A 13,216-nucleotide genomic window follows, 5' to 3' on the forward strand; every position below is an offset into this window, starting at 1 on the left:
AAAAAATTTAGAACTTAAAATAAAAAGATAATATTTAAAATTTTTATTGATATTGATTAAAAAAATTAGCTTCTAATAGAATTGAATTTTTTATTTTATTTTTACCAAACAGTTAAAAGAAATTTAAATTGCATGGTTTGTAAAGTTGACCTTTTTTCTTTAATTTTTTGTTTTAAAAAAAAGAAAATAGTTTCTTTGATCCTATTATCTTGTCAGAAGGAAAAAAAATATTTTAACTAAAGAAATTGTCGCCTCTTATTAACATGCTTTATTGGAGTTAAATTTTAAAATAATTTTTAAAATTTACGAAATATACTGATTTGATCTCTAATTTATTAATTGTACTGTTTAAATCTTTGAGATTATAAAAATACACCTAATTAATTTTTTACCTCATTTCTGGTCAGTTCGTTTTATTATCGGCAATGACATGATACTAACATATTAAATAAATGGCATGCTGTATACCATGAAACTATCGTATGATTTTTTGCGTTAAAAACACTCTTGAAATTTTTGGAAAAACGTCGTTTAACAAGTAAGAGTAAAAATTTTGTAAACCTAAACATTTGTGATTACTTATTCTTCTTGTTAAACGACGTCGTTATAGAAATTTTAAGAGTGTTTTAGCACCAAAAATCATATAACACTCCAATAACATGATACTTATTTACCATGTCAGTGTCATGTCATTGTGGCAAAAAGACTAACTGACTTGATAATAAAAAATTAATTAGATATTTTTTTATAATATCAAAAATTTAAATAATACAATTGATAAATTAAAGATCAAATTAGTTCGTTTTATAAATCTCAAGAATCATTTTGGATTTAATTATGCGTTATTGTTATTAATTGACAACATCGAACTCAAGATTTTTTGATAAAAAATCGTATGTAGAGAAATAAATTAGTTTTCGACATATGTAAAATATAGTAGATGAGTGTTAGGTAAATAATGACCATTTCTCTATACTTTATAAAATTGTTTGTCAATATGTAATATATATACTTTATAGTTTATATAATATATAAAAAATGCACGCATTTCTCTATGAAATTGACCGTTTGCTATGTTTGCCTCTCTTATCCTGGCTTTTTCTTGGTCCCTTCTTCAATGACCAGTGTCCTCTCTCCCTCTCCTATCCTTATCTACTCATTCAATCCATAATGTTTATATAAAATTGTCCTCTCTCCTCTCCAAGATGTCGTCAATTGATGTTAAATTTTTTAAAAATTGTTATTAAAAATATAATAAAAAAATTAAAAAAATTAAAAATAAAATTAAAATTTATAAATATTTTACAAATTTTTAACAAATTTTATAAAAAATATATTTTATTCTGATTGATTATCTCATGTAAATAGTTTTATATAATTTGGTCATCATATGTTATGTTTAACTAATTAATTCTAAAAGTATAAACAACAATAAAATTTTACCACTAAATAGATTTGATTATCANAAGTACAAGCTGAAACTTATAGCTTTTTAAAAAATATATGTTTTTTAATTTTTCATTACCTTTATTTTTGTTTAAAAAATTATTAAATATACTAATATTAAAAAATTATTAAAAAATAGTTTTCTTATTATCTAATGGCATTCAGACACACCTTATATACATTAAATAATGTCATTGATTACGAATAATATATATAGAGTTAATCCATCTATCAACAAGACACATAAATTAATATAAATAAAAATATACATAAACCAAAATTTCACATAGTAAAATTAATTAATTATACGCACACATAAAGGAAAGGCAATAAAACAATGCATGTGCCCACTATCGCAAAGATATATACATTGTTCGAAGATAACATGAAAAAGGTTTTGAAGAGGTCAACACCACGCGTGAGACTTAAAGTATACATTAAGTATATATAGAGCATGAGAATCTTAAAAGAAAAATACATTTCTATAGAAATTCTTTTTTCTTTATGAAACTATATATTATTTTTACATTCACCATTTTTTTCCTTCTACATAAAGTTATGACTTTATTTATATTTAATTTTTTGATCATTCAAAATAGATACGGAGATAAATTTTCCTATGTTAACATCTTCATATTTAGTATATATCTTGAAACAATCCTCAAATAGTAGTAGCGTATTAGAACTATTATTTTTTATTATTAGAGATATAATTATTTATGTTATCTTTTACTATTAGTTTAAATTTTTAAAAAAAGTAGTATAATGATTAGAGTTTTTTGTTCGAAAATTCTAGAGTTGAATCCTTGGTGAATTTTAAAAGAAAAAAAATAGTATAAGATAAATAAAAGAAAAAAAAAGTATATACACAAAATTAAGTAAACTCAAAAAAAAAGTTTTTGTTTGAAAATAAATGTTAAAAATATAACTATTTATATTATTTTTTTTATTAGTTTAAACTTTAAAAAAGATAAATATCATGATAAGTTCGTTTTAGTACTCAATTATGTAAAGAGAAGACAAGAAAGTACGCAAGTATATATGAAATAGTTCTAATTCTAATGAGTATTTATTGTGAAAAGGGTGAGCAAAGGAGAGAAAACACACATACACGAACAGAGAGAATTGAGAGAAGAAATGAAATTGACATAAATTTAATCTTCAGAAAAAGAACTCAACTAACTATTATCGTTATGGCAACAAGTTTATATAGTGCTAATTCAATTCTAACTAACTACTTCCAGATGACAATAATAATAACAAACTCAGTAATTAATCTACTTAAGTTATATTTTATTGTGTATTACTACATTATATGTATGTGAATCTGTATAAGGTTCTCTATTAAGTAATACCCTCTCTCAAGTTGAGAGTGTAGATGTCCATTAGTCCCAATTTGCAGTGAAGTATTGAGAAAACAGCAGGAGACAACGACTTTGTCAATAAATTAGTCACTTGTTCTTTGGTCAAGATAGACATCAAATGAATAAATTTTTTCATAAACTTGTCACGTATCACATGACAATCCATCTCAATATATTTGGTTCTCTCGTAAAAAATTAGGTTGGATACAATGTGAATGACTGATTGACTATCACAAAAAATATTAATGAATTTAGTTAGAGGCATTCCAAAGTTCTTCATCAAGTATCCTGCTAGATTTAAAAAAAAAGTAATTTTTTTGATATAATATCAAAATTTTGATTCTATAACCTAAAGATCTAAAGTTTAAAGTTTATTAACCCCAAAAGAAACCATTTTAATATAACGTCAATAAAAATAAAAAAAAAGTCTATGAAAAAAATTTACACAAAATAAAAAGAAAATCTATGTATAAATTAAAAAGTTAGAAATATAAATATTTATATATCTCCTCTTATTAACTTAAGATTTTAAGAGAAATAATATCTAATTTTTAGTTATTAATCATGTGAAATGATCTCATTAATGATCTCTAATGTCGATTTCTAACAAGTGTTTACGTTTGATTGATATTTTTCTGCCTCTTCTTATACATACATATACGAAAGTTTCAGATTTTTGAAGCATATATCCAAAACAAATTTAAAAAGTTAAGCAAGAAAACACGACATCGGATTCGATCGTCTCAAAATGTTTAGACTATTAAATAGTCTCATAACAAAATATGTTTTTTAAAGTTTTTTAATAACTAAATTTATTTTTCATTTTATAAATTATTATTTTATCATTCATCTATCATATTTATTGATAATAAAAAACTAAAACAATAACAAATTAGATCTCTCATTAATCGTAATAAATATTTTGCAATCTTAATCGATAAAAATTTTATCATTGATCGAGTTACATACGTACTGGGTTGGAAAAATCATGTTCGTTAGAAATTCAATCGATTGGATGCATAAATTAATCGATTGAAATTCACAAGTTTTCCAAACTTCAATCGATTAGAATTAATACAGAATCGATTGAATTTTGCAAGGCACGTGGGATTTTCTTTATTCAATCAATTGGTCATATTATTCAATCGATTGAAATCATCCAAATAACATGGGTTTAGTTAATTCAATCCATTAGTTCTATTACTCAATCGACTGACTTACGCTATATCATTCTAGTTATAAGAGTTATAACATAATGAACTTGTAAATCTCTAAACAATTAAGAAAAACTGAAGTTTTGTACTTTCACCAGAAACAGCGCCAACAGCAAAGAATTTAATAATTAAAGAACATAAATATAGGAATTAAAGTATTTAGATGATACCAAAAATTATTACTTGCTTCCATCCCTGCTAAAGGCAAATTAATGGCTTTATACTAGAAGCTCAAATCTATCGAGGCACAGGTAACCATCCAATTGTACTCCAGCTTCTCAAGAGTTAAATGGCACAATGACACATAATAGTTGATAAAGGGAAGGAAGTAATTGGAAACAGTTGAAAATGACTAGAAAATTGAACCATTCATTAATTTACTATTAGAAGTTAAGAATCCATTAAATCGTGAAACAAAAAGAATAAATCAAAGTCTAGCTAATAATATATGATGATTACAGATGATTATGTGCCCAACACTAAAAATTTGAAAACAGATTATCAAATGAACTCATTTAAGCTAGTTTATCTTTCACCATTGCAATATGGCATTACAAGTGTTGCAGAGGATATTACATCAAGCATATTTACAAGTTAAAGGCTTAAATCACGCAAGATCCGATATAAAAATATGAAGCACAGACAAGTATGAAGGATAAGGATATGATGCGAGTAAAACAATGTATAAAAATCTTAGGACGCAATTCAGCTGCAAGACATATATTAGGTTAATTATGATTTCAATTTTGGCATAAATTGTGGCGAACATGCTAAAATACACAATCTTGATTGTTGTACAATTATCATACCAATCGATTAAACTTTCATATATCATTCTAATAGCGTAAGTCAATCGATTGAGTGACAAAACCAATCGATTGAATTAACGAAACCCATATTGCTTTGATGATTTCAATCGATTGTGTATCAATTCCAATCGATTAAAATTTGGAAAACCTGAATTTCAATCCATTGGTTTATGCATCCAATCGATTGAATTTCTAACGAACACGATTTTTCCAACACAATATGTATGTAACTCGATCAATGATAAAATTATGATCGATTAAGATTGCAAAATATTTATTACGATTAATGGAAGCTTTAATTTGTTATTGTTTTAGTTTTTTATTATCAATAAACATGATAGATAAATGATAAAATAATAATTTATAGAATAAAAAATAGATTTTATAATTAAGTAATATATAAAAAATTAATTTGTAATTAAAATTAAATAAAAACTATTTAACAGTTTTAGAAAATTTAAAAAATATGTTTTGTTGTAAAACCATTTAATAGTCCAAACGTTCTAGAACCAGTGCCAAAAACACCAACAAAAATTTGTCATTGTTTGTGTAAAATCTTAAGCTAAAATTTAGGTGCTATACGCTCAGTGTAGTTTAAAATATAACTTATATCAACGTGGATTTTAGCAAAAAAAAAATCTAACAATAAAAAAACAACAATACGTAACAAATTAGATTACGATAACAAAAAAGAAAAGTATGTGGAACCAAAAAGTTATCAGCAAAAAACTAAACAAAATCATATTAATTTATATTAAAAATTAATTTTAAATTTTTTAAATTCAAAATTTAAAAAAATTAAAATTGATTAATTAAACCTAATTAAAACCTATAAAAACATTCTCCTTTTCTCTCACATTAACCTATCTACCTCCAATAATCACACACACAAACTCCATGCCGAATGTTACCGAGGACGATGATGACGAATCATATACTGCATCAAATGCAGACAAATCTGGATGGTGCCAATGAAGAAGTATCGGGGTGTAAGTTTGTGAAATATAATTTTTTGATATTCTAGCAAATTGAAGCAGTTCCTTCACAGAGACTTTGTGATTTGATATTGTAGCTGAAAGTCACTTTCCTTCCCTTTGTTGGCTTGTGGAATTATGATTTTGACCGTAACTTTTTACTCGTTTTTTTTCAATCCCTGCTGAATCAATAATTATTATTGTGCGAATTTGGTGATTTCTTTTTTTTATTTTTTTATATATGTATTTTAATTTGCTGTACGATTGTTTCAATTATGTTATTAATAAAAGAGTTTACTATTTCATGTTGATGTTGCTTCTGCGTTTTAGAATATTAGGTACTGTTTTGATAATTAAAAAGACCGTAAACTACACACTTGATTTTAATCAAAAGGAATCCTTGAACAATTACAAAAATATAAAAAAACATTCATTTAATATGAAAAAACAACATCCTAATACTTAACAAAAGAAACATCCAATTATATTTTAGCAAAAATAATTAAAGAAATAGATACATTCACATTTGCAATACAAAAAAATTCGAAAAATATATTAAAGAACACCCATTTAGTATGAAAAAGAAACATTATGATACTTAGCAGAAGAAACATCCATATATATTAACTCCTAGAGATTTTAAATTCACCTAGAAGTATTTGGCTGATTTTTGGCTAATACTCTTTTGGTTCCCTAGCATTGCTCAATAAATGTTAACTAAACTTTTTTCTTTTTTCATAAGATAAATTCTTAATTAGGATGGGATTGACACAATTTTTTTTTGTAAAACTAACACAATTTTTTATTAGTTGAATATGCTCTCATGGTTGAAAATTCCACCAAAAATAGCATTCAACAGCAAAAATTCATCAGAGTTGGTATTCAGTTTGATGTACAACTTAGATCATTGCTCTACTATAAAAGCAGCAGGCAATGCAAGAACTTTATATCCATAAATATTTATCTTCTATTCTTTTTGAATATCGAAGACACTTTTCTAATATGGTAGTTTCCCTTTTCTCTTGCTATCATGTTATATTTTTTTTTTCGTTTTTTTCTTAAATTCATATTTTATTTTGTTGAATGTTAACATTGAGTACCTCAAAGCTATATGTGTTTACGTAGTTTCTATAAATATGTTAAACATATATAATACAAATTGCATTACAAACATTATTGTTCACTACTAATCATATAAGCATAATCATTTATAGGTTAACATGAAGTTTATTTGCGAAGTGGTGATATTATCATTGTCAATTATAGTAATACAATCGAGCATCACATTCTCACGAGAACTTGGAAGTCCAAATCATATCAAGACAACTACTTTTTATACCAAAACGTTCGTACTGGAACCAGGAAAGGTTAGCAGACAAACTTTTTTTGATGTTAAGTTTCCAAGAGGCCACGTTGGAATCAAGAATTTACAAGCCGAACTAGTTGATGAACATGGAAACTCTATACCACTATATGAGGCTTACCTGCACCATTATTTTGTTTTAAGATATTTTGAAAATATCACCATGTCACAGCATGCTAATAAGAGTCAACCTAATTACGGTAAGTATTTTAAGAGAAATGATGGTGCATGTCAAACTTTTGTTAATTCAATTTCTTGGGGTCTTGGAGTTGACGCACGAAGAACTAGTACAGAACTACCAGATCCATTTAGAGTAGAAGTAGGTACGCATCCTGAGGATGTTCCACAGGAGTATGATGAAGAGAAATGGTTAATCAATATTTTGGTCATTGACACACGTGGTGTAGAAGACAAGAAAGGTTGCTCCCAATGCAGATGTGACCTTTTAGACGTCAAAAGTAAAGATTTGACAAACACAACAGGCGTTGATGGAACACCATTGTCTAGTGATTACAAAGGAGGAATTTTTTGTTGCGAGAAGAAGTCTCAATGCAAATTACAAAAGGGATACAATGAAAAACAAAAGAGAAAAGTTGCCATTAAATATACAATATTATGGGTTGAATGGGATCAACAGCAAGTGCCTCTTAAGTTTTATATTCTTGATGTTACTGATCAAGTCACATATAATGGATCCGAACCAATTCATCATTGCGCGGTAAGTGACAATTATTTTGTTTTAACTAAATGCTAAGACTTATACTACATATATTTCCTATAGCGATATATTATGATATGTATTCGATTAGTCAAGTAATATTTATTTTGAAATAAAATGAGTATTAATAATTGGTTCATTTATCTACTTATATAGTAAATATCTAAAAAAAATTAATTTACTGTAGGTAGAGTATTCTATAAATCCAGAAAAGACTGATGAAGGACACTACCATATTAAGAAAACAAATATTCCAATGAAAAAAGGTGGTAGTCTCATCTATATTACTGCTCATGTACATTCAGGAGTTGTTAATGCAACATTATATGGAGAGGTAACGTTCAATATTTACCATAATTCTCATGCATAGTATTTACCATTAATTACTAATCGTAAACAGTTACATTTATTTAGCTATGTACCTAAATTTGTTTCTTAAAAACAATAAGATTATTTTCTAATTCATCATCATCATCGTAGGAAGTTAAATTTTCAAAATACCGTCACCATTAAGATATATATGCCTTTTTATTTTTAATTCAGGATGGAAGAAGATTATGTGAAATTAAGCCAATATATGGAACGGGAAAAGAGGCAGGCAATGAAGAAGGTTATGCTGTTGGAGCGTCTGGTTGCTATCCAAAACCGGGCTCTATGAAGATTAATGATGGTGAAAATTTAACTGTAGAATTTATACATGAAAACAAATATACCACTGGACTTATGGGGCATTTCTATGTCTATTTGGCAGAAGACTTACCAAAATCTTTGTAAAATTATTGAGCACTGCTAATGTTAGTTTATCCCTTTTGTGTTTTATAATTTAATAAAAAAGCAAAAAAAAATCTAAGTAGCTTGTTTGTCATAAAAAATTATCGCAATAAAACACATTGACGTAGTTATTGTACATATGTAATTTTCATTCAATAAGGTATTAAAAAGTATGATCATGGAGTATGTTGTTACAAAAAAGTGTTTATTGTTTTTCAATATGAGGCCATAACTACAATCCCGTCATTATCCGTGGTGGTTGGAAGAAGGGATATGCATAAAAAGGTAAAAAAAAAGAAGTTAAAAATAAAATGATGATTATTTATTAATCATAATGACTTTAAGACAGAGATAAAATTATAATTTTTCGAAAACATTTGGATAAAAGTTAATTCTTTTTCAAACTTTGAAAACACAATCAAAACATTGGAAAAATGTCCAAAAAATGAGTGAGAGTATATGGAATATAATAAAACTGAAACTGATTTGATTTTTAAACAAAATTCTTTCTTTGAAATGTATGCAAAATGAGAATTTATTTTATCCTTTATTTGTCTAGAGGATTTTATTGTAGCTGAAATAATTTGGTGTGTCAAAAATACATAAGTCATTTTCATCTTTTAGAAATTAATATAAAAGAGAAGGATTTCGAGAAGTGAATAGGTGGTGGAGGTACGGCAGCACAACAACCTCGCAAATCGGTAGCAATATCCAATGATTAGTATTGTTCTAAAATAGTGGAAGATGATGTTGTAAATAAAGTATACAAAATTAATAAAATAATAAATTCAAATGAATGGTAAGTCACGGTAAGTGATGAATGTACTATGAATGGATTATTGTTGAATTAATGAGGAATTGATTATATGAATGGCTTGATAGTTTGATTTTTTGAGGTAAACTTGGGAATTTGGATGGATTATATTGGAGTGGTTTGGTTTAAATAAGTGTAGAATGGTTTAATATTGGATTGAATGGAATTTTGGTAAAAGTTGGCAAATTGATAAAATTGGTAAAAACTAAATTTGACCAACTTCGGTGCACTCTAACTTGGCTTTTGGAGTTTGGATTCGTTCGAAATTTTTCTTAAATCAAAGTTAGTTAAAAGATCTTTAAAATTATTTGAAAATGATGGAAAATCAAATTTTATAGAGAAAGATTTGAACGATTGAAAATCGATATAAAAAACTGAATTATGAGATTATGCAAAAAACTAGAATTTTTGATATGCATACCCATACACCATATGGTGCACACACACGAACAAAGGCAAGGGAAGTATTTGTGCGTATGCACAACAAAGGAGTTTTACAAGTTGTGCGTACGCATGATACTGTGCGCACGCAAAAGCTGGGAATTAATTCGTGTGTGTGTGTACGCACAAGGGTGACGCATACGCACAAGTCCTGTTTTCACACTTAAATTCTGTTTTCAACTATTTGGTTTTTTCAACAAGCTTGTAAACTTTTGTACACCTAATTAAGGTATGATACCTAGTTTTTGGGCTCTGAAATGAGTATGAGTGTATGAAATGGATTGAATTAAAATATTCTCAAATAACGATTGGTTAAACCGGATGACATTATTGCGGAGATGGTGGTTCGTCCTACCCATGGTGAGGACGGTGGTGTCATCCCGCTCATGGGTTAATCAGAGTGAGAAATTGATAAAAGACTGGGGGTTAATGAACCCATGCTTGAGGGATTAATAACGAATTGAGGTTAAACTATCTTAATAACAAAGTGGAGTTTTGGGGTTATGATGAATCATGATACTGGTTAAGACTATGGTCATGACTGACGTGAGTTTTTTTTTTTTTTGGTGACTGACTGACGTGAGTTTAGATTGTGATTATGGTTATTCTAATTAGAAATCAATTACTGATTAATGAATACCTACTTGGGTAAGACGTAAGGATTGAGCTTGTCTCACTTGCTCCGAGTTAAGTGGGGATGGTGGCTTCATCCTGCCCACGGTGAGGACGGTGGTGTTATCCCGCTCACAAGAAAACATAATTGATTTCTTGATAAAAAAATTGAGATTAATGAGTCGATTATTTTATAAATTGATAAAGAGATGGGGTTAATGAGTTTAATGAAGTATGAAATTATTAAAAGACACTGATAATGACTAAATATGGCCGAATTGGCTAGATATGGCAAGGTATGGGTGATATCCCGCTTGCGTGAATTGGTATGGCACCCGCCTGGGTGGATGAGTAATGCCTACTTCGAGTTGTGGTGGAGAAGCACATGTTTGAGTAGACGAGTAATACCTACTCCAGATTGTGGAGAAGTCCTTCTTGGGTAGATGAGTAATTCCTATCCGAGTTATAGTTTAAAGATAAATGAGTAATTCCTATCCGAGTTATGGTTTGTGGGTAGATAAGTAATTCCAATCCAGGTTATTGTTTGAGGCACCTGCCTGGGTGGATAAGTAATTCCTATCCGGATTGTGGTGAAAACACCAGCATGGGTAGATGAGTAATACCTGCTCTATGTTGTGGTGTTCCATATCCGAGTTAGCTATCGGATATGTGTCAGATTTGGCATTATACCTGACAAGTGAGCTCATGGCAAATAGGACAGGCATGCATCATTTACCATTTGTGCCCATGAACTTTGCAAAACGCTGACAAAAGTACCCATAGAAGAAGAAAAGTGACTTTGTACCCATGAAAGGCTGGATCCGTCTGTCGATAGTACCCGAACATCATTAAAACATTAGCTCCGTTAACTTAAAGGCCAACATGGCACGTTAAGTGCTTACCTGGCTCTGAATCAGCAGTCTGATGTGTTCAAGCATGTTGTTACTGTTATAACATCACTCAATTCCCTAATTTATCGTCAACTGTTTCCCCAATTTCAATTTGAAAACCCTAGAATGTCTAGGAGAAGCAGAGGTTTGAATGGAAGCATCAGCAAAGAAGAGACTTTGTCTTCCAAGAGGGGTGAAGAGAAGACTTTGTCTGGGAGATGCTTTTGTGGATAGGGTGTGGTGTTGCTACAATCTGGAACCTTAACAAATCCTGAGAGATGGTTCGTAAGGTGTCCTCTATGGAAGGTAAGTCTTTTTGTTTTTGTGGTTCTGTTCAGATTAACTTATTTGTGAACGATTCCTTATTCCTCCCTTTCACGCTACAGATGATGGATTGCAAGTATTTTGTATGGGTGGATGAGATTAACAGAGGATGGGAGGGACTGGCAAGAGCCCTTGTTAGAAAAAATCAAGATAGCTCCTGTGGTAACCATGAGGTCAATGTCACTGGGCAAAGAAGAGAGATTCAAGAGAATAGTGTGAAGATCTTGTTAAAGATAGGGAAGCTCCAGGGTGAAATTAGAACTATTAGGTCATGGATTATAATAATTTTTTGAGTTTATTGATTTTTTTAGGCCTGAATCTACTCCAGTTACTCAATATGTAACTGTGCGTATGATGTATGTTGTCCTGGGGTCTTTTTGTGCAGCTATTTGGTTTCAATGTTGATGAACTTCAAAGCTGCTTGGTTTCGATGATGATGAACTTCAAAACTCTGTTAATATTTTCAGTTGTTGTAAAAAAAGTCAAGTTGTGTTATGATATTAATGTCCATGATTGTTAATGTATTTGATATCTGTGATATTGGATTTAACACAATTTTGACAAAAAAGGACATATAAATGTCGTGATTTGACAAATCTAGCCGGAAACCTGGTATTGTATATTAAATAGCGAAATTGTAACCTGGAAATGGAACTAAATATTCATTCCATAAGGTATAATAAACCTTGACATAACTTTAACACAAGAATTTAGCAACAAAAGCCTCAAAACAAGTGTATGAGTCTGATGTAGCAGTAGCAAATCAAATGTACCTAATAGTACCAATACAAACCATGAACATGAAAGCATCAGGTTGTGAAATATAAGCTCTAGGCATAAGTTACAAAAAAAACATAGTATCAGAGTTGATAGAGCTCTCATTACAATAAGTCCTTGATCAAAAAATAAAGTCACACTAGAAACTCCTATTTGTTGGGTGTGGAGTTGCTGCTGCCACTAGAAATCCCGTTGTTGTTGCTACTTGAAGATGCTCTTGGTGGTGGACAGAACCCAGATGCTGGCCATCTGCCTGCTGTTTGAATTGTGGATGGTAGAATTGGCATGAATCGCATAAATCTTGTAGTCGTCCCTTGACTTGCACCATGCATTATTTGTCTGGTAACTTTGGAGGAGGTTGGTTAGTTGGTCATGTAGGCCTAACAACAGAAGGTTGTGGTGTGGTAGGCGTTATGGGAGTAGGTTGTGGTTTGGGTAGGTCTGAGGGGAGAAGGTTGTGATGGTGGTGGCCTCTTAACGTTTCTCCTCCTGATTGGTCTTTTGGACATGGTTGGATTCATGATAGGTCTAGGTGGCACATATGCAGTTGAGGAGTTAGAAGGTGGAGGTCTTACTGCCATAGGTTCTTCAGAAGGATTCACACAGTTCAGATCATCAACATTCACCTATAAATGGACTCATAGCAATGAACACCAAGTTCATCATCTGAATATTCTCTCCCATCCACCGGAATAAATA

At 29.6% G+C, this 13,216-nt stretch overlaps 1 protein-coding gene across 1 annotated transcript; it reads left to right on the top strand.

Moving 5' to 3' along the window:
* Positions 1-7,027: 7,027 nt before the first annotated feature.
* On the top strand, positions 7,028-8,662 carry LOC110278115 (uncharacterized). The gene is made up of 3 exons (XM_021136271.2): positions 7,028-7,888; positions 8,076-8,222; positions 8,432-8,662. The coding sequence occupies exons 1-3, from the start codon at positions 7,028-7,030 to the stop codon at positions 8,660-8,662; spliced, it is 1,239 nt and encodes a 412-aa protein (XP_020991930.2).
* Positions 8,663-13,216: the final 4,554 nt, after the last annotated feature.

The sequence above is a fragment of the Arachis duranensis genome, chromosome 2 (genome assembly GCF_000817695.3).
Source record: "Arachis duranensis cultivar V14167 chromosome 2, aradu.V14167.gnm2.J7QH, whole genome shotgun sequence".
Lineage (NCBI taxonomy): Eukaryota > Viridiplantae > Streptophyta > Magnoliopsida > Fabales > Fabaceae > Arachis > Arachis duranensis.

Coding starts and splice junctions, on each gene's coding strand:
- LOC110278115 (XM_021136271.2), top strand. CDS start 7,028: ATGAAGTTTATTTGCGAAGTGGTGATATTATCATTGTCAATTATAGTA. Junction 7,889..8,075: donor AACCAATTCATCATTGCGCG/GTAAGTGACAAT, acceptor AATTTACTGTAG/GTAGAGTATTCTATAAATCC. Junction 8,223..8,431: donor ATGCAACATTATATGGAGAG/GTAACGTTCAAT, acceptor TTTTTAATTCAG/GATGGAAGAAGATTATGTGA.